Consider the following 23,082-nt stretch of genomic DNA (forward strand, 5'->3'; position numbering starts at 1 on the left):
TGTTCCTCCCTGTGATCTCTTATACTGAGACCTGACAGCACAGGGCTGTTTTTGTATGATAATCAGTAACAGTGAGTCTTGATAGCACAAGTCCCGTTCCTCCCTATGAGGGCCTGTTCCTCCCTGTGATCTCTTATACTGAGACATGACAGCACAGGGCTGTATGATAATCAGTAACACTGAGACCTGATAGCACAGGGCCTGTTCCTCTCTGTGATCTGTCCTACTGAGAACTGACAGTGCAGGGGCTAGAGCTGTTTGCAGAACAGCCAACTTGTAAAACAAATATAAAAAAAACACCGTGTGAAAAGGGGGAGGGCATTGGAGGGTGTGAGGCCTCATGTGAGACCTACCCAAGAGGCACTCTGCCCTCCATCAAGCCCATCCTCTTGTGCCTTGCCCCATAAAAAGGGTTGCTGAGACGGTCGCCGATGTCCGGGGTGTCTTCACGCCACTCAATGGACATCTTTTGCCTAATGTCTCCAAAGATGAGCTAGAAAGCCACTTTGTGCAGTGGTGTCCAGATCCTCTTTCCAGCAACCTTATAATGTCGGCTCCTCATCCGTAGACTGTGTGAAAAAAAGCCGAAATCGTGTGACACACGGTGGCACAGTGTGACATTGACTCCTCAGCGGGAGACTCTGAAGAAATCCAAAATCGTGTGACACACGGTGGCCCCGGGTGATATTGGCTCCACATCGGTTGACTGTGTGTAGAAAGCCGAAATCGTGCGACACATAGTGGCACAGTCTGACATTGGCTCCTCTGATGGAGACCGTGTGAAGAAATCCAAAATCGCGTGACACACGGTGGAACCGTGTGAAATTGGCTCTTCAGCGGGAGACTGTGTGAAGAAATCCGAAATCGTGTGACACACGGTGGCACCGTGTGAGTTGGCAGATTTCTGTTTGGAATTCGCAACAGCTGTACTATCTTTTTTTTATAAGGGGCCTCATTCAGAGAAGTATTTATGTACTTTTCTTGAAGTTAGATGACCGAGTATTGTCTTTTACATTTTAATTAATGTTACTTTTTTACCTAGTTTCGATGCACCTGTTTTCATTAACGTTCCAATGTACAAGATCAATTCTTTTTAAATACATAAACTTCAAGAGAGAAGTGGAAAGATATCATTACAAACATTGTTATCGATTTTTACTACTTAAAGATATACTTGAATAAAAGTTTAGCTAGTGAATGTTAATTAGTTATTTTGAGATGAATAAAAGAAGTCCAAGCAATTACCTCTGCTTTGAGAATCATATGCCATTCGCTTTCCCAATACAATTCTTGAACAAGACCTTCCAAACCTCATGTACAATTTTTTTTACAGTTCTACGCTGTTTTCCCCAATGTTATATATATGGTTATAGTGCTTCGAAAACCACAATAGCTCACAAAGTTTCTGAGATTCCATTATGTGCCACAAAACACTCCTGTCTATTGGCCTGACACCCCAACTCTGTAGAGTTAAAAGGAAGAAAGAAATGTAACTCACCCACAAGTTTGGACTGAAAGATGCCACAGGAGGACAAAGGAGGGTCCAGCTCAAAGGCTTTCGCCCCGACTGATCTTAGAGGCAGAGAGACGGGGAAGTTTAGGTCCGGCCGGGTATACCTTCCTGAAAACCACAAGAGATACAAGTGGGTGCGGAGATGATTTCATTGTAGACTCCAGAAAATAGTAATGAAAAAACACACTAACCGTCCATAGGAAGAGGCCATAAATCTAATACTGTCTACAAAGGCCACATCTCAAGTCCTTCTTAAAAAACACACAAACCACCCACGGGAATAAACTATAAATCTAATACTGTCGACCAAAGCCGCATCTCAAGTCCATCGTAAAGAACACGCAAACCACCCATAGGAGGAGACTATAAATCTAATACTGTCTACCAAAGCTGCATCTCAAGTCCTTAAATAACACACAAATCACCCGTAGGAAGAGACAATAAATCTAATACTGTCTACCGAAGCCGCATTTCAAATCCTTCTTAAATAGCACACAAACCACCCGTAAGAAGAGACTATAAATCTAATACTGTCTACCAAAGCTGCATCTCAAGTCCTTAAATAACACACAAATCACCCGTAGGAAGAGACTATAAATGTAATACTGTCTACCGAAGCCGCATTTCAAATCCTTCTTAAATAGCACACACACCACCCATAGGAAGAGACTATAAATCTAATACTGTCTACCGAAGCCGCATTTCAAATCCTTCTTAAATAGCACACACACCACCCATAGGAAGAGACTATAAATCTAATACTGTCTACCGAAGCCGAATCTCAAATCCTTCTTAAATAGCACACAAATCACCCATAGGAGGAGACTATAGATCTAGAACTGTCTACCAAAGCTGCATGTCCCGCCCTTCCTAAATAACACACAAACCACCCATAAGAAGAGACTATAAATCTAATACTGTCTACCAAAGCTGCATCTCAAGTCCTTAAATAACACACAAATCACCCATAGGAAGAGACTATAAATCTAATACTGTCTACCGAAGCCGCATTTCAAATCCTTCTTAAATAGCACACACACCACCCGTAGGAAGAGACTATAAATCTAATAGTGTCTACCGAAGCCGAATCTCAAATCCTTCTTAAATAAAACACAAACCACCCATAGGAGGAGACTATAGATCTAATACTGTCTACCAAAGCTGCATCTCAAGTCCATTGTAAAGAACACGCAAACCACCCATAGGAGGAGACTATAAATCTAACACTGTCTACCAAAGCTGCATCTCAAGTCCTTAAATAACACACAAATCACCCGTAGGAAGAGACTATAAATCTAATACTGTCTACCGAAGCCGCATTTCAAATCCTTCTTAAATAGCACACAAACAACCCGTAAGAAGAGACTATAAATCTAATACTGTCTACCAAAGCTGCATCCCAAGTCCTTAAATAACACAAATCTCCCGTAGGAAGAGACTATAAATCTAATACTGTCTACCGAAGCCGCGTTTCAAATCCTTCCTAAATAGCACACAAACCACCCGTAGGAAGAGACTATAAATCTAATACTGTCTACCGAAGCCGCATTTCAAATCCTTCTTAAATAGCACACACACCACCCTTAGGAAGAGACTATAAATCTAATACTGTCTACCGAAGCTAAATCTCAAGTCCTTAAATAACACACAAATCACCCATAGGAAGAGACTATAAATCTAATACTGTCTACCGAAGCCGCATTTCAAAACCTTCCTAAATAGCACACAAACCACCCGCAGGAAGAGACTGTTAATCTAATACTGTCTACTGAAGCCGCATCTCAAGTCCTTCTTAAATAACACACAAACCACCCATAGGAGGAGACTATAAATTTAATATTGTCTACCAAAGCCGCATCTCAAGTCCTTCTTAAATAACACTCAAACCACCCATAGGAGGAGACTATACATCTAATATTGTCTACCAAAGCCCGATCTCAAGTCCTTCTGAAAAACAGACAAGCCACCCATAGGAAGAGACCATACATCTAATACTGTCTACCAAAGCCGCATCCCAAGTCCTTCTTAAAAAACACATAAACCACCATAGGAAGAGACTACAAATCTAATACTGTCTACCAAAGGCATATCTCAAGTCCTTCTTAAAAAACACATAAACCACCACAGGGAGATACTATAAATCTAATACTGTCTACCAAAGCAGCATCTCAAGTCCTTCGTAAATAACACACAAACCACAGATAGGAGGAGACTATACATCTAATACTGTCTACCAAAGCCACATATCAAGTCCTTCTTAAATAACACACAAGCCACCCATATGAGGAGACTACAAATCTAATACTGTCTACCAAAGCTAGATCTCAAGTCTTCTTAAATAACACACAAACCACCCATAGGAAGAGACTGTAAATCTAATACTGTCTACCAAAGCCGTGTCTCAAGTCCTTCTTAAAAAACACGCAAACCACCCATAGGAATAGACTATACATCTAATACTGTCTACCAAAGCTGCATCTCAAGTCCTTCTTAAATAACACACAAACCACCAAAAGAAGAGACTATAAATCTAATACTGTCTACCAAAGACGCATCCCAAGTCCTTCTTAAAAAACACACAAACCACCATATGAAGAGACTACAAACCTAATACTGTCTACCAAAGCCGCATCTCAAGTCCTTCTTAAAAAACACACAAACCACCCATAGGAAGAGGCTGTAAATCTAATACTGTCTACCAAAACCGCATCTCAAGTCCTTCTTAAAAAACACACAAACCACCCACAGGAAGAGACCATAAATCTAATACTGTCTACCAAAGCCGCATCTCAAGTCCTTCTTAAATAACACACAAACCACCCATAGGAGGAGACTATAAATGTAATACTGTCTACCGAAGCTGCATCCCAAGTCCTTAAATAACACACAAACCACACATAGGAAGAGGCTGTAATTCTAATACTGTCTACCAAAGCCAGATCTGAAGTCCTTCTTAAAGAACACGCAAACCACCCGTAGGAGGAGACTATAAATCTAATACTGTCTACCAAAGGCACATCTCAAGTCCTTCTTAAAAAACACACAAACCCCCCATCCCCTGTAGGAATAGACTGTAAATCAAATAATGTCTACAAAAGCCGCATCTCAAGTCCTTCTTAAACAAACACACAAACCACCCATAGGAGGAGACTATAAATATAATACTGTCTACGAAAGCCACATCCTAAGTCCAGTGAGCCATGACTGCAGAGAGAACACCTTGCATATCACACGTGGATGGCATAGCAGATCACTGCTTGTGTTAACACAGGTGAAGAAGTCGAGTCACAGAGCAGCGCACCGCCCTTCCAACAACTTCTATCACACTGCCAAACTTAGAAAGCTGTAGTAATTTGATTCAAAACTTGGTGGCAGCTATGGACACCTAAAAAGCTGTAGCCTACCACCTGTAGTATGCCCTACAGGAGCTACAGACTCACCGTCAGAGGTCAGACACTGCTGTATCCAGGATTTCCCAAAGACTTGGTCCACCCTCTCTCCGTGCCGTACAACCAGCAGGTGTCTTCTGGCAGGTAGTGAAGGGGTTAACTGTAAGAAGAGACCAAAGACCAAAGAAATGCAGCTCAAGGTTAGGGGAGGCAGAATTCATGGAGTTCCACTCTGAGGAATTACACAAAAACTCTGCGAGATTCCAACGGGCGGAAATGTGCATGTTGCGCTGCTCAACCTGACATTTAGCAGCAGTAGCTCGAGTAGCATTGGAAAGTCAGTGCTACTGACACTATGCAGTATATGGGAGGGTGCAGCTATTTAATTTTATTTTTCTATCTCTCGAGAAGAAAATCTACTCGAGCTGCAGCAAATCTACTTGAGAAGCAGCCCTTTGACTGCCACCTCTCAAGACTGCTCGTGACCACCCCCATTAGAAAATCGCTCTAGGGGGAGCCAAATCTCGCTCGCATATTTATTGCTTCGTGGGAAAAAAAATTCACTGCAAGGCAATTGGTGGAATTTGGTCAGAACTCTGAATTACAAGAGTAAAACATAGTCACCAAATTCTGCCAATTCCGTGGGTAGAATGAACCGTTCCGCCCACCCCTACTCAAGATGCAAGAGGGCCCTACACCAGTACAGTTACACCACACAGGGGCCACATTCAGGAGGTGCTACATCAATTCAATTACACCACGCAGGAGCCACATTCAGGAGGCACTACATCTATGCAATTACACCACACAGGAGCCACATTCTGCAACCTCTACATCAATCAATTACAAAAACAGGAGCCACATTCCAGAACCTCTACATCAATGCCATTATACCACACAAGGACACATTCAGGAGGCACTACATCAATGTGACACAGGAGTCACCTTCAAGGAGGCACTACTCAATGGAATGGCACCACATGGGATTCAGATTCAGGAGGCGCCCATCAATGCAATCACCCTACACAGGAGGCACATTCAGGTTGTGCAAAATCAATGTAATTACACTACAGAGGGGGCCACATTTGAGGAGGTGCCACATCATTGCAATTACACCCCACAGGGGCCACATTCAAGGGGCGTTTCATAAATGCAATCACACCACACAGGGGCACATTTGGGAGGCACTACATCAATGAAATAACACCACACAGGAGCCACATTCAGGAAGTGCTAAATCAATGCAATCACCCCACACAGGGGCAAAGTTTGAGGAGGTGCTACACAATGCAATTACCGCAAACAGGGGACACATTGGGGGAGGTGCTACATCAATACAATTAACCTACACAGGGTCAGCTTTTGAAGTGGCACTAAGAAATAGGACTAAATGCAACAGAACAGGAATAATGAGTGTGAGCAGCTGTTTCACTCACTAAATATGCTCTTGGAGTAGGTTTCCCCCCACTTATTCCCAGCATTTAGCACTATTTTCTTAGCGCAAAAAAAAACCCTTGTGAATGCATTCTGCATTAAAACATAACGTTAAATGTGCTCTTGGGGCACAGGGCCACATTCGAGGAAGCACTTCATCAATGCACTAACACCACACAGGGGCCACATTCGAGGAGGCACTACCCACACAGGGGCCACATTTGAGGAGGCACCACATCAATGCAATCACACCACACAGGGGCCACATTCGAGGAGGCACTACCCACACAGGGGCCACATTTGAGGAGGCACCACATCAATGCAATCTCACCACACAGGGGCCACATTCGAGGAGGGGCCACATCAATGCAATTGCACCATACAGAGGCCACATTCTATATTAATGCAATTACATCATGTAGGGCCACATTTGATGAGGCACTATATTAATGCAATTACCCCACACAGAAGTGCATATAATGATGCAACTACCCCACACGCCACATCAATGCAATTACACCACACCGAGGCCACATTCGATGAGGCGCTATAATAATGCAGTAACACCACACAGGACCCACATTCGATGAGGCGCTATATTAATGTAATTACCCCAAATAGGGGTCACATTTGAGGACACTCAGTGCAAATGAAGTCATGCAGTACAGGGTCTACACCATTTCTTTTCTGATATAACTTAGGGCAGAACAGCATCATGGGAGACAAGAAACAAGAGGAGTGTGAACAATGGCAGTCCCCTCCTCTCTGCCCTTAAACCCTCCTCACTTGTTTGAAGCCCACGTGAAATGCCCAAATTTCAAGTGCCATTGGTCTCCTGAACTTCATAAGGTGTGACAGGGCTCAGGTGCCCACCATACAGGCATCATGTTGTGTCTATTGCATGTATAAACTGCTTCCCACACATTTGTGCACTATTGCTAAAACACATAGGGAATACAGATGTCAAGGCTGTGAGGAAGAGGATTTCCAAAAGAGTGGGTCTCACGCCAGCAGGGGCATTTTAGAGAGAGGTGGTGATCGGACACCCACTGAGGGGAAATTGGAGGGTGTGTATGTTTTGAAATAAATGAGCAAAGTGTGGGGAGAACGTGTGTGGTGGAGAGAAATAGGAGAACCTCGAAAAAAAGAGCAACTAGGGGTGGGCATAACTTGCGTAATTCAGTGTAGTGTAATCACATGGAATTGCCGAAACTTTTCGCAAGATTACACATAATTATGCAAGAAGAGTAATTCTACATTTAGGTCAAAAATGCCCCTTCATGTCCACAATGGGGGGGGAGAATGCATTTCTGCACTAAGAAATAACGCTAAGTAGGACAGAACACGAAGAACGAATGCAAGCAGCGGTTTGCACACACTCAGGGACATATTTAAGAGCCCCTAGCACCATTCCAATGCCACATTAGCATCTTTTTTTACGCCAATGTGGCGTTAGATGGCAGAAAACGCAGCAGCATATTTACAAAGTGGTGCAATGCCTGCATTGGACCACTTTGTAACCCTTTGTACTACATCATGCCTGCGCCAGGCATAATGTATGCAAAGGGAGAGTTCTCCCGTTCGGAGGGCCAAAAAAATGGTTATCTAAGAGATTTCCTTGTGCCCTTTGTTTTGGTACTTTTAACGCCTGCTCAGAGATTCCATTGGTTACAATGGGCCTCTGGGTGCTTTGCAGGATTAGTGTCAGAATTGTTTACTCTAATCCTGTAAAGTGCAGGACTAGCATCAAAAATTCTGATGCTAGCCCCCTAACTACCGCCGTGGTGCTCCGTATTTTAAATACGGTGCAGACACGGTGGCGTTAGGGAGGGCGCTAAGGGGAGCAAGAAAAGTGGTGCTGCACTAGGTGCCCCTGAATGTGCTCTTGGGGCAGGATTTCACCCCAACTTACTCCCGACATTTAACACTATTTTCTTAGCGTAAAATGCCCCCCTTGCGTCCCAAATAGGTGCAAGAATGCATTCTGTGATAAGAAATAAAGTTAAATGTTCTCTTAGGGTAGGATTTCCCCCCAACATCCTCATGGCATTTAGCGCTACTTTCTTAGCACAAAATGAACTCTTGCCTGGTACTTTCCTAAGAAATAGCACTAAATGCAGCAGAACACAAGTAGCGACCGCGAACAGCCGCACTCGCCGTCGGATTTCTTACCCAGAATTACTCTTAACTATGCAAGCAGGAGGAATTGCGTTATTATAGGTATTCCACATCAAATAATGACGCTGAATTGCTGATATTACTCTGATTACTGCAGCATCAATAAAAGTACTCCCAGACCTAGCCAGGGTTATGGGAAGATGCCTAAAAGGAGACAGATGTGCCCTGGGCTTTCTGAAACCTTCAGGTGAGTAAGGCGTGATGGAGCGGTGGTGGTACCATCCCAGCAGACACCCCTGACATGTTTAAAGGATGCTGAACAAATCTGGGAAGAACAAGGGGAGACACCTTCTGCATCCCCTCTCAGGCACTATTCACTGCGAGAAACACCTGGAGATAATATTCATTCATTTATTTATGCAGTTTTCTATATAGTGAGCCTGGTCCCCAGGTTTCATAGCGCTTTACAACTGAGCCGGAGAACATTACATACAATACAGAACGAAATCCATTAATAGAGGGTGGAGGTTCTGAAGCACAATAGACCCATCTCTCAGAAGCTGAAATGTGGATGGAACAAGAGGGTTCTGTGTTGCTTGTTAGGAGCTTCAAGACAGGAAGCGCTACGCAGAGCTCCAGAGGATGGCTGCTTCATGAAAGGTTCAAGGCGAAATGGAGGAGGCTCGAGGAAGAGGCAGTGCTTAATTTATTTAAAAAAAACAGGAGTGCCAGCGCCCTCGTCAGGAGGCCATTGCAGCCTGCACCATCCAATGTACCTGCCAGGCTGTCAGTGACAGCACCAACACAACTACTGACCATCACCCTCCTACAAGTGTGACAATTCAGACTAATCTAGGTCCCCAAAGCTATAGCAATGGCTTGGGAGACTGTGTTTAATGTATTTTGCGTTAATAAACAACTGTTATTGTGTTCTATTCTAAATAAGCAAACAGCACCACCATGTGGCAGACTGTCCTAAGTGCAGGTATTGACAAGAACGCGCTTTGCCAATCACCGGAAACCACCTGCTCAAATTAAGCACTGGCAAAAGGGATTTGGCATCTATCAAGTCTATTGATCACCAGAAATTTTCAATTTCTCCCTCCAGTGGGTGGGTGTGGACATGGGTAGGCCTTTGTGTGTGATACAGAGTAACGTGCATAGGGCTTTGATACAGGGGATTGTGTCTTTGATACAAGGGGATGTGTCTTTGGAACATGGGGACGTGTGTAGGGCTCTGTAAGTGATATAGGGGAACGTGCGTATGACTTTGTGAGTGATACAGACAGCCGTGAATTGTTCTCTTGCTTCAGTATGAAGGTATTTTAGGAACATAAGGACAGAGATAATGTCATCAAGAGCCAGATGTACAAAGCTTTTTGGAGGTCTCAAACGGCCCAATTCAGAAAATCCGGCTGCTTGCAACAGCAAAACTACTTTTTTAAATAAGCAGACACCAAAGTACGATTCGGTAACTTGTTAACGAATCCCAATTTGTGTTTGTAACCCAATACCAATTCTGTATTTGGAAGGGGTGTGCTTAGATCGTCCCTGCCAAATACCAAATTCTTATGGTATGTATTAATGTTTTGCGACCGAATTCCAGTCACAAAACATTAATAATTTACAAACGGAGTGGTAACCCATTCACAAATTGGAAGGGGTCCACTAGGTATTCGTTCCCCTTTGTGAATGAAAACCACTGAACCACTGACTCTTCTTAAACAAACAAAAAAAAAGAAAGAAACTTTTCTTTTTAAATGTGGTCCCAAGTCCTTTAAGGGAAACAGGCTGTATGCTTAAAAAAGTCTGATTTATTACAAAGCACCACGGTGGTAGGCTGACCCCAGCAGGCCACCATCCCTGTGATGGCTGCAATTACTAGTTGGTCACAAATTTAACCTACCTCATTAATATTCATGAGGAAGGTTGATTTGCTAAATTACATGTAACACTTTAATATATTAGCAATTGCGATTACCAAGTAGAGATTTGGTTAGAATCAGAATTTGGAAATCACAGTTCCTAATGATAGTACATCTAGCCCCAAATTTGTAGTTGAACTTTAGGTTTGCTCATAAGAAGTAAATTCTGGTGATCCACTCTGAAGAGAACAAGTACCGAGGCTAAAGTATTTAGCGTCTGATCAGGAACCATCTGCCTGATACCTTTAAGAAGTCTAAGCTGGTATCATGTGTTCCTAGCCCATAGCCTCAATTTGTCTTTGTAACTTAAATCTGCTGTCGAAGATGAAACCCAGGGATTTGGAGAAGTCCTGATAGACAGTTTAAAATCTAGGAGAATGCAGGAGCTGGTCTAGGATTGCACAGGGAGGTTGGAGTTTTTTTGGGAGAATAAAGGAAATTCAGATTTGAGAAGTTTAATTCTAGGTGAGGATCTGATTTCCATTTTAGGACATTTCCAGGTTATTGGAAAGCAAGGAGGTGTCGTTCTTGAGATATTTACATTTAAGACAAGGCTGGGTATCACAATCATACTGATAATACAGGATCCCAGAACTCCTGAGAAGAGTCCCATGTTGTTCCAATTACAGATTAAACACAGTCAGAGACAGGACAGAGGCAAAATAATCAATTACTTGACTGCAGATAAGAAAAACAGGCTATACATTTTTAAATCATTTTTAAGTACTGAAAATTTACAAATCTACATGAAATTAAAATGTGTCCATTTTTTTAGCACACAATAAGAAAAATAAACACACTCCAAGAAAGAACTTCAGTAAAACAAATAAAAGATTTTCATTATAAACTTGAGCCAATAATAAATGTCGATAAAAAATAAACTCAGTCTGCAACTTTCTACACAATTCTATGTCAGGACTGGAGGCTTCGGATTATGCTTCTCTCTCTTTACTGCAAAAAACACAGCAGCCAATAAAACTTCAACAATTCAAAAAACTACATTTCCCATGAAACCCAGTAGTTCAGAGTCCACCAATCATAGGGAGTATGCCTGTATATTAGTCTCTTCCAACACAGTCCTTCCTCTTTCTTTGCTGCTGCAGCCGCTGATATGTCCTTTTCTATCTTGCTTCAGTGTTTGTTTTGTTTTACTGTACAAGTATAATTGGTTTAAGAAAGGTCACAGCGTGGAGTGGGAGCGGGCTCTACACGCATCGCAGTGCTTTTGCTTTCACCATGCTCTCGTACGATCGTTTCGTACATAGTTTCCCTTTTTTTCAAAGGGCCCGGCGTTTCTCGGCCGGTGGGCATGGCCGATTGCTGCTTAGGAGCCGTTCCGGCTCCTAGACTGCGGCAGCATTGAAAGAGGACTAGTCCTCTTTTTATATCCATGTTTGCGCATGCGCTCCCCTCGATCTCCCAAACATCCTAACGAGCGAGGTGTTCGCAGCACGCGAGTTAAGGAAAGAAGCTATTTTTAGCCTCGATTCTTCCGACGCTTAATAGCTCAGAGCCTTAGAACGCCCGACGGGGCAAATAAATCCATTAGGGCTTTGCCTGAGGGGAATTTGTAGGGGCCCTCCACTATTTAGATTTGGCTGTGACATTTATATTATATATTTTTTCTACATTCCCTGCTGGGGCTTCTTCTCCCCCCCACCCCTTGAACTCCTTCATAAATCCTCTTTTATCATGGCATACTAAACTGAGGAGGATGAAGATTACCAGGACCATCCAGACACAAAAGATGATCATATGGAGGAAAGACTAGTGGAAGCTCTGGGCTACCATGTCCAGGATTCCGTGAATCATGCTCTAATTAATGCCCTTAAACCCTTTGCTCAGCCCCTGAGGCGTTTTGGGCAACGTGAATTGAGAGGACGTCCTTTTCTTGAATCTGGTTCTCACCTCGACCAATCTTCTGAACTGGGCATTGCCCGTGGAGCCTTAAAAAGACCCTTATCCTCTGCAGATGTGTTGGCGAATATGGCCGCATCAGTGATGCGGGATCTAGGTTATGAGGTCGGGATGTGTCCACCTTGCCTGAGGGTACTCCTTCCTCTGCCTCTCATTCCCCTGGTTCAGATCATGATCAGGAGGATCCTAAGCCGGCAGGAAAACGCAAACACAAGTCACATAAGACGCAAGAGTGCGGCTCTTCTTCTCGTAACCTTTCAATTGATCCTGAAAATATCATCCATCCCCGATCCTCAGATTGGATTCCATGTGAGGAGGTTGCTCAATATGTGTAATTTCACATCAGAAAGGGTTTTGACCGAGATGTAAGAAACACTCTACGTTCAGAATGTCCCCGTCCTTCCCTACTGGGGAAGGTAGCGGAGACCCCAGAGTTGGACCCGAATATGGTGACATTCATGAAAAAAAAATCCAAAGACCCTAAAAAGAGCTGGCTTGTGCTTGAAAAGGTTGCCAAGACAGGTTGTTAGATATTTCAGGGCCTATCATGAAGATCCTGGAGTTGGCCATTCAGGCCAAAGAAACTGATTCCTCATTGAACCCTCAGACAGTTCTAGAGTGGGCTCAAAGAGCTATATGTTTATTGGGTAACGTGAACTGTGCCATGTCTACAGAGCGTAGGCGGGCCTTCTTAATGAGAATTGATCCTAAATTAGCTGAACTGGCCCCCAATGACGCGGGTCCTTCCGCAAATGGATTACTGTTTGGCGACAAATTTGTCAAAGATCTAGGAAAGTATGTTACCACCTTTTTCGCCTTAATAAGGCTCAATCCTCTATGAGGAAAATGTTTAACAGAGGCCTTTTTGTCAGGGCCGGGAGCTACAGAGGCCAAGTGTTGGGCCGAGGTTTCCATCAGGCCTCTGGAAACTACAGCCAGCAAGGGCAGGAATACTATTCCTGATCGGGATTCTATCCATCTAGAGCCCACAGAGGTAGAGGATGTGGCTACCGCAACAGAGGCAATTTCAACTCCTCCGAGGGGACTTCCACAGGTGAGAGTTATTCCGTTTTCAGAAGTTTTTCTAGGAGGGAGGTTGAAAGATCATGTAGTAGCCTGGGAACACGTGTCACAGGACCCTTGGGTTCTCCAGACAGTGCGAGGATACAGGATAGTCAGGAGTCTTTTCACCATCCCACTCTTTTTTTCCCAAAAAGAAGGCTCTTTCATGGACGACGATGAAATAGCTTGCATCCTTTAGAAACGTACCATCTGCCGCTCTGACCCTCCCCTGAACTGGTTTGTAAGCTCGTTCTTTCTGGTTCAGAAGAAAGGAGGCAGGTCTCGATTAGTCCTCAACCTGAAGGAATTAAATTCTTGGGTCATTTACCACCATTTCAAGGTGGAGGGCATCCATCTCTTGAGAGACCTTCTTTCGGTTAGATCTAAAAGAGGCTTATCTTACAGTCCCCATTTTCGAACCTCATCACCGTTATCTCCAATTCTGTTGGCGAGGGACTTGGTATGAATTCGCAGTCCTTCCTTTCGGTCTTTCGTCCGCTCCTTGGTCTTTTACCAAACTTCTAAGACCCACGGTGCAACTTCTCAGGGAAAGAGGGGTCCGCCTCATTATCTATCTGGACAACATCTTGATCATGGCGCAATCCGAAGAGTCAGTTCTTCTTCATCTTTCTTAGACGATTCAACTTCTGCAGGATCTAGGATTCCTGATCAATCTAGACAAATCAACCCTTCCAAGGTTATAGAATTCGCAGGATTTCAGGTAGATTCCATCAAGGCACAATTGTTACCTCTGACAAAGAGGAGGTCCATCAAGAAAGAATTGAGGAGAGCCCTTGCTTCTCAGAGTTTATTACTGAAGAAACTTGCACGTTCAGTGGGTCTTTTAGCTTTGTTGATCCAAGCAATATTTCCGGGGCCACTTCACTATCGAGCCTTACAACACCTGAAGATACTTCACCTTCGCAGGGGCTTATCGTATGCGGAGCAGATTGTTCTTTCGGACGAAGCCAGGGCAGAGATCAATTGGTGGTTAGGACACATGGATGCCTGGAACGGCAGAGCCTTCTTTGCCTCGAGCCCGGAAGTGATTATAGAATTGGATGCCAGCCGTTGGGGCTGGGGCGCTCATTGTGGCTCGGTTCAGATAGGGGGCTGTTGGTCCCAGGAGGAGTTGTCCCTTCACATCAACTGCCTGGAGTTATTGGCGGGAGCTTTTGCTATTCTATCCCTATCTTCTAGGCAAGCGAAAAGTTGTATTTTTCTTCGGATGGACAACATTTCAGCGGTTCAGTATATCAACCGGCTAGGGGGGACCAGGTCCCGTGTGTTAGTGGAGATCGCAAAGGAGTTTTGGCAGTTTTGCGTTCACCATCACATATCAGTGACTGCGGAACAAATTCTGGGACGAGCCAATCTGATTGCAGACTGGAACTCGCGCTTCCTCAGGGATGGAAGCGATTGGAAGCTGAATCCTCAGATCTTCAGCAAGTTGAATACTCAATGGGGCCCTTGCATGACAGATCTCTTTGCCTCTAGACTCAATACTCAGCATTTGATTCTTGGGCTGGAGACCCGATCCCTTGGCGTTAAGGACAGATGCTTTTCTTCAGTCTTGGGAGTCGGAGATGCTTTATGCGTTTCCTCCTTTCATCATAATTCAGAGAGTACTCTCCCAGGCGAGGAGACAGAGGGCGGAGTTAATTTTAGTGGCTCCTGTGTGGAAAGCACAGCCATGGTTACCATTGGCGATGTCAATGGCATGCGCTCCTCCTCTTGCGATTCCGCAGGACCCTCATCTGCTATCAGACGCAGTGAGATCTCCTCACCCTCTGATATGGAGGGGACAATTGTCCCTCATGGCGAGGAGAATTTCCGGAGACGCTGGCAAGTGCCTGGAATTTCGGACAACGCAATGTTTTTCTTGTCCCAACCTTGGGCTCCTTCCACTCGCTAACGATATCAAGCTTCCTGGAAAAGATGGGTGTGTTGGTGTGGTGGAAGAAGTATTGATCCCATGGGGTCCTCCATTGTTATGATTGTCAATTTTCTTTCTGAACTAGCAGGTCAAGGTTTAGCGTATAGAACCATGAATAATTTCAGGTCAGCAATCTCAGCGGGTCACCCCCATATAGAAGAGAAACATGTAGGGGAACACCAGCTAGTTTGCAAGCTACTTCATGGAATTTGCATGGCTAATCCTCCTCAGCCTAAATATACTTCCCTTTGGGATATAGATATTGTTTTAAATTTTTTAAAATCTTGGCCGTGTAACGAGGATCTTTCTAGAAAACAGCTTTCAGCGAAGTTAACTGTTTTACTGTGTCTATTATCCTGTCGGAGAGTGTCAGATGTACAAGCACTGGATTTGGCAGGTAGAGTATTTACTCCTTCTGGAGTTTCTTTTACTATTTCCAACTGTACAAAAACGGCTTCTGGATGTATTTCTTATCCAGCTTTTCCTCATCATCAAAAATGATGTATTGTGAAATGTTTAAAACTTATGAGGAATGTACTAGGGAAGAACGCAGGAATTTTAAAGGCCAATTATTGATTTCTTTACAAAAGCCTTTTGGTCCTGTTTCTGTTGCAACTTTGGCACGTTGGGTTCGATGGATCCTACAGGAAGCTGGTATAGATATTTCTATGTTTGGAGCACATTAAGTCAGAGGAGCGATGGCTTCTAAGTCGTTCTCTGTTGGTTCTCGTTTAGCGGATATTATGAGAGCGGCTGATTGGTCATCAGACTCCACGTTTAAAATATTCTATCATAAACCAATTGTAGATGTAGTGGCGACTGCTGTGAATCAACTTTGAACTAGCGTAATCTGAAGCCTCCGGTCTTGACATAGAATAAAAAATGTCTAGCTTACGCGTCTAGAATTTTCAATTCTATTAAGGACACAGAGACGAGGATTATTCCACCCGATGATGATACCGCAATATATATGTGATTCTGAACCCTTTAAACTTAAACACTGTGATTACATGTTGATATACCCTCCCGTTTTGATTTGTATAGAGTTATTGAGTCTAAGAAAGAATATTATTATGGCATATTTATTTTTCCTAGGCACGGAAAACAAAGGGGTCTGAGCGAGCGTTGATGTTGAGGATCCAGTTAAGTTTGGAAACCTAAGATGTGGGATTTAGGTCCGAGGAATGAACGTCGAGTTGAAGTTTGGTACTCTGTTTTGAGTTTGGAAGACTTCCTGAGTTTGATTCGTTCAAGGAGTTTCCAGTTCCAAGGAGTCAAGCATTTATTTGATTTATTGCAAAGAAAGAGGAAGGACTGTGTTGGAAGAGACTAATATACAGGCATACTCCCTATGATTGGTGGACTCTGAACTAATGGGTTTCGTGGGAAAAGTAGTTTTTTGGAATTGTTGAAGTTTTATTGGCTGCTGTGTTTTTGCAGTAAGGAGAGAGAAGCATAATCCTCGCCTCCTTAATAGAACTGAAAATTCTAGACGTGTAAGCTAAAAAAAATGTTATTCTGGCAACTGGAGTTTTCTGCAGCGTGGATCTGCACTAGGAAATTGTATTTTTCAAATATCTCGCATGTACGATATTGCTTGTCCAAACTTTACAATAGAGAAGATTGAAGAGCCTCTGCTGCCATCTACAGGCTTCTAAATGAATTGGAAAATAATTCCCCCTCGATCATATTAATCTGAATATTTGGAAAACACAAGAGGGCCGGATAAAATATTGTATCTTGTAGAGGGCCAGATGTGGTCTGCGGCCGTAGTTTGGAGACCCCTGGTCTAGATGTACAGGGTAGACAAGGGTTTCCTGTCTCCAGGAAACAGTGTGTAAAACTTGTTGGAGCCTTGTCTGAACTTAGATTGAAAGTTGTCTAGGAAATTGTTTGATTGGATTTTAAAAGAATTCTGTGAATACACAGCTTTCAGTCATCGTCCCTACGAGAGGTACACCTGCAACAAGGCAGAAGTTGCTGAGTTATTACATAGAGGTGTACAGATTACAGTCACACCTCCTGATAATTTCTACAATTGCTGTGGTGAGGCCACGCTGAAAAGATGTGCCTTGGTTATTGCTGTCAAAGTTTTACATTTCACCTGTGAAGTCAGGAAACTGCTCTTTTTGAAAATGGGTGAAGTTTTCCCTGAACCAAAGTGTACCAGACCCTGACATTTGGTGTGGGCAGTGGGCAGTGCAACAGTGCTGTATCTTAGTAGATATGGAGTTGTTGTGCTCTCTCCCTTTCACGCAGCACAGCACAGCAAATGACTATCAGTATGGATGACATGTGACTCTACCCCTTGTAGCCCTCATTGTGTTATGTAACAATTGCTGAACATTGATTTACAGACTTGTATGATTCATTGTCTCTGTATAATTGTGTTTGATGTTAAGCGCCCTCACACTCTACATTGGGATGAGTAGCGCTATATATAAATAAATGTGAGAAGTTGGCACAGGAGAAATGAGGGGCTTTGGTGGGGGCAGTGAGGGAATTGGTGGAAAAGGAGGCCATTACGGTGGTGAGGAAGCCAAGAAAGATTGTTGCGCTGGGCTCCACAAGCTGGCCCAGATTTCAATGGGTTAGTTTCCCTGGGATGAATTAGAACGCACAGAGTTCTTGACATGTGAGCATGTCACAACACACTTCTAGAATCCATACCTGAAAGTCCAGGGTTTTACTGACACTGTCTATTATCGGGGTCCTTCCTGTTTTCTTAGGTCTTGTAGTGGTGTCCATTTGGAGAATGGGTGACAAGCTCTGGGCAGGAGTAAAGACGTATGTTCTGCAGAGAGAGGAAAGTGTGAGAGCTGATGAGAAAGTAAACATCGAAAAGAGGGGAGTGAAATTCAGTGCTTAATTTGAGCCAGTGGTTTCTGGTGCTCGGCAGTGGCACATAATTGTCAACACCAGCACAAATGACAGTCTGCCACATGGTGGCGCTGTTTGTCTAATGTAGAGATAAATACAACGGTTGTTTAATAATTCAGATACCATTAAAATTAAAATGACTAATACTTGCCCTACAAACCAGTCTTACAGCTTTGGGGGCCTGGAATAGTCTTAATCATCACACTTCCAGGAGTCTGATGGTTAGTAGTTATGTTGGTGCAGACATTGGCAGGTGCAATGGGTGGTACAAGCTGCAGCGGCCTCCTGATGATGACCCTGGCACTTATTTATGTATTTATTTATTTTTACAAATTAAGCACTGGTAAAGCTTAGTCGAAGACACTAGTCACTCCCTTGTAACTAACTGTATTTCCTGCTTTAAACTGTTAAAGATCCACATTAGAGTACTTTCTGCCACCTAGTGGTTGGGTCCGGAACTTTTCCCTTGAAAGTAAAAAGCTTTATTTGTGGCACTGATCATAGGCGCAGCCACTATTTCCCCCTCCGTCCCCTCACTACCACTGACGTCTGTTGTAATCCCACAATACCTCAGTGCTTGACCCACATAATTGCGTTCCACAGTTTGTGAGACCGTTGACCCACGTTCCCTCACCCAGCGCAGCTACTCAATAGGAGCTGCCTCGTCTTCCCCAGGCCTGGAGCATGCAAATAGATTACGCCGCTCACAGGAGCTGCAGGTGAACGTCTTTATTCTCCAACATCCATTGACACACACCATTCCGTCATATTTCCCCGAACCGCACCCTGACACCTCCCCCACACATCACGTGATTCCTGTTCAGAGTCCGCCCAGAACCAGAAGGTTCCTAGGTCCATATTGATACTTTTTAGCGCCGCATTTGCGCCGCTTTTTTACGCAAAAACGGCGCAAACTTAAAAAATACAATTGTATTTTGCAAGTTTGCACGTTTTGCGTAAAAAAATGACGCAAATGCGGCGCTAAAAAAGTATAAATATGGGTCCTAGTGGGCATTGGCATCAATACGCTGCAGGTGGTAAAGTTTTACAGTGGACTCAGGGGATGACAAAAGGCCTGACTTAGAGTTTGGCGGATGGGGTTACTGTGTCACAAACGTAACTGATATCCAATTCGCCACATCACAATCCCATTATACGTTATGGGAATCGCTATACGGTGGACGGGGTAGCCGTCATGTTTGTGACAGAGTAACCAGTTCGCTAAGATCTAAATCAAACCCTTAGACAGAAATTCCTCTCACTGGTAATTCCACAGAGCGTTGGCCCGATGTTGACCACCAACCTGCACGTATGGTCAGAAGCCACTGCGGTCAACCACAAATTGTGCTCGCGCCTTTCGCTTTCTGTCGTTTGCCCATGGGACGACTGCTGCCGGTAACGCTTTAGCACAGTCACATATTGATTAGATGAATTGTGTTTGCATGAACCTGACCCTGTCGAAAAGGAGTGTCCAATGTTTTTTTGCAAAGAAATATGTGAAATGTTTTCCTGGGCTCAATTTAAGACCTGGTGCTTGCAATCACCAAAATTCAGCACAACAAATGGTGAAGCAGAGCTTTTCATGTGAAAGAAGTGATCTTTCAGCAGAGAGGGAAGACGCCTATTGTTGAAATTTAGGAAATGCATAGAAAAGGTACCTTTTCTGCAAATAATTGTGTATTTCTCCTATTGGATGCATTTTTAATCACACAGTTTGTGCATTGCCAAGAGACCTGATGCAGGTATTCACTGTGCTTTTATCCCATAATAATGACTTTATCTCAGGGGTTTAAGGCGGGAGGGTGCTACTTGAGACAACATCTGAAATTAGTTTTGACTTTTTGTCAGGAGTTGAAGGAAAAGGAGATATTATTATGGCATGAGATTTGAGGTTAGTTTTGATTTTCTCTCAGCAGTCTTAGGCCGGGAGGATGTTGCTTTGAGTTTGCCCGCCAAATTATATTGACCCCCTGGATGTGGGTTTAGATTTGACTTTCTCTCATGAGTATAAGGAGGGTGAATTTTACTTTTACACTACATACAAGGTTAATTTTGACTCCCTCTTCAGCAGTCTAAGGAGAGAGAATGTTACTTTGACACTACATACGGTTAGTCTTGACTCCCCCTCTGCAGTCTAAGGAGGGTTGCTAGAAATGGCCCTTACTGCCGGGTTATCCCAAAACTTATTGCCTTCCTCCTCCTATTTTTCTGACCCTGCTTCTGTTGGTTTAAGGACTCTGTGCACTTTACCACTGCCAACCAATGCTGAAGTGCATGTGTTCTCTCCTCTAAACATTGTATAATTGGCTAACACCTGATTGACATATTTACTTTACTTGTAAGGCCCTAGTAAAGTGCACTATATGTGCCCAGGGCCTGTAAATGAAATGCTGCTAGTGAACCTGAGCACCGATTGTGCCACCCACTACAGTAGCCTTTCAAACATGTGTCAGGCCTGCTACTGCAGGGCCTGTGTGTGCAGTTTTAAACTGCACACTAGCCACACCCAAACCTTCCTTTTTATTATATGTACGTCACCCCTAAGATAGGCCCCAGTTAGCCCCAAGGGCAGGGTGAAGTGTATTTAAAAAAACTGGGCATGTACTTTTAAGTTTAACATGTCCAGGTAGTGAAAAACTGCTAAATTCGTTTTTTTCCACTATTGCAAAGCCTATCACTCCCATAGGATAGTATTGGGACTACCTTAAAACATCTGGTAAGTATAATTTCCAATTGGGAGGAGATGGGTATATAGATTTGGTGTCCTTGGACAAAACATATTTTAACATCGGATTTTAAATTGTAAGTCTAAAAACTGCACTTTTAGAAAGTTGGTGTTTTCCTGCTTTAACCATTCTGGGCCTCTGCCTGTCTCTGAATACAAGTATGGGGCAGATGAAAGCCAGGCCTTGTGCATTCCCTCTAGACAGCCACACACAATGAAAGTTTAGGTGTGACTTGTTGGGCCTTAACGGGCCATTAACTGTCTCGATGGGGGACAGAGCTTAGCAGTGCCTCGCTTACACCTGAATAGGCTTGTTCTGGCTGCCCACATTACAGCTTAACAGCCCTATATTATCACTCCAGCCAGATTGGAGCCAGGACAGGGAGTCAGAACATCTGCACGTTTCAAAGGAAGGCCTGGAAGTTTGTCTCACCTTCCAGAACCAGGGCACGGAAGTATAAATACTGGACCTCAAACCCCACCAAATCAGATTCTACTGGAACCAAGGACACTCTGCCAGGAAGAAGGACTGCTGGGCTGTGTGGAGGGAATGCTGCTTTGCAACTTGCTCTGCTGTGTTGGCCTACTGCTGATTTTGTAGGAGAGACTGCCACTTTTCTGTTTGCTCTGCTGTGTTGGCCTGCTGCTGCTGTCCTGCAGTGAGAAGGACTGGACGTGTCTCAAACATCCTTGCAACCAAGAATCCCCAACGGATTGCTGACTTGCCCCGTTCTTCTTCAGTCTCAAGTACATCAAAGACTGCCTGCAACTCACCTGCTACAGCACCTGGGCTTTACCATCTGTGAGCCTACTCTACCAAGTGGTGCCACCCCAGTCCTAGCCCCTCGGAAGTAGGCCTCAGGTGCTCTGCCTTCTGTGGTTTTCATCAGAACCACTGCAAAGCAATGTGAAGCCCAGCAAAGCCTCGCCGTGCAGCTGGCAGCTTCACCAAAATCAACTCCGGGCAACTCAAAGCCCTGCAAAGCCTCGTGGCATAGCTGCCAGCCCATCGGAACCAACGTACCAGGATTTAAGGTACTGTGTTCAGCAGACCCATGTACGTCCCTGTAGCCGGACCACAGTCCATCACGGTCACCTCAAACGTGTGACTTTGTCCCAGACCAGGGTGACGAAATAGCCACAGTTGCATTGTGCTTCTATATTAGCTAGTTTTCTAACCTGGTTATAGGAAAGTAGCTTCTTTCTAGCTTGGTTACCCCCACTTTTTGGCCTGTTGTCAGTGTGTTTGACTGTGTTCACTAGGATCCTGCTCACCAGGACCCCAGTGACAGTGCTCTCTCCTGTAAATTTGGTTGCTGATAACTTTTTCTTCCCACAATTAGCATACTGATCATCCCCATGTAAGTCCCAAATATATGGTACCTGGGTACCCAGGGCATAGAGGTTCAAGGGGATTCCTATGGGATGCAGCAGTTATTCTGCTACCCTTACAGAGCCCATGCAAAGGGTTCTGCAGACCTGCCATTGCAGCCTGCGTGAGGCAGGTGCATGCACCCGTTCTCACTACAGGTCACTACACCAGGTCACTATAAGTCACCCCTATGGTAGGCCCTCCCAGCCCAGAGGTCAGGGTGCAGGTACCTGTGTGTGCTAGTGCAGGGGTGCCCCCACAAATTCCAGATCCATTTTCCTGGACTTTGTGAGTGCGGGAATGCCATTTTACGCGTTGTCTGGACATAGGTCACTAATAATGCTAACCGACCCTGGGCATGTTTGGTATCAAAGGTACACTGTTCCAAGTTTGCTCTAATGACCATTAGGGCGAATGAAAAAGTACTCACACACTGGATGTGTGAGTACTTTTTTCATTCGCCCATATGGTTTGTTTTGCAGATATCACCGAGGGGTCTATACGCCTGAGTTTACTTTTAGCAGGACTATTTTCGAATTTCGTCCCTCGCTGGACAAAGTCGTTTGATAACCCTCGACATATGAGTTATGTGTGCACATTGATGTGGTTTTATCGGTGATACTCTCTGTATTACATATTGTCTCCTTCCTACTAGTGTGTGGTTTTTTTTCTGGGTTTTTGAAATTTAAAAGCCTTATACGTGACAGATGAAACTTTTGATACAGATAATCTTTGTTGAAGCACAAGTATGTTGATCATTTCTCGTTTATTGTGCACAGTGTTAATTTGAGTCCTTGGAACATGCCTCCCG

General features: G+C 44.0%; 1 protein-coding gene across 1 annotated transcript in view; it reads right to left on the minus strand.

Annotated features, from left to right (window-relative positions):
• UBASH3A (ubiquitin associated and SH3 domain containing A) overlaps positions 1-23,082 on the minus strand; it is a 113,380-nt gene that overhangs the window by 49,738 nt on the left and 40,560 nt on the right. The window contains exons 6-8 of the mRNA XM_069203581.1: positions 17,077-17,175; positions 4,954-5,062; positions 1,499-1,621 (exon numbers count right to left, since the gene is read on the minus strand). Of these exons, the coding sequence (XP_069059682.1) occupies positions 1,499-1,621; positions 4,954-5,062; positions 17,077-17,175 (331 nt within the window). The remainder of the gene's footprint in view (positions 1-1,498; positions 1,622-4,953; positions 5,063-17,076; positions 17,176-23,082) is intronic.

The sequence above is a fragment of the Pleurodeles waltl genome, chromosome 8, assembly GCF_031143425.1.
Source record: "Pleurodeles waltl isolate 20211129_DDA chromosome 8, aPleWal1.hap1.20221129, whole genome shotgun sequence".
Lineage (NCBI taxonomy): Eukaryota > Metazoa > Chordata > Amphibia > Caudata > Salamandridae > Pleurodeles > Pleurodeles waltl.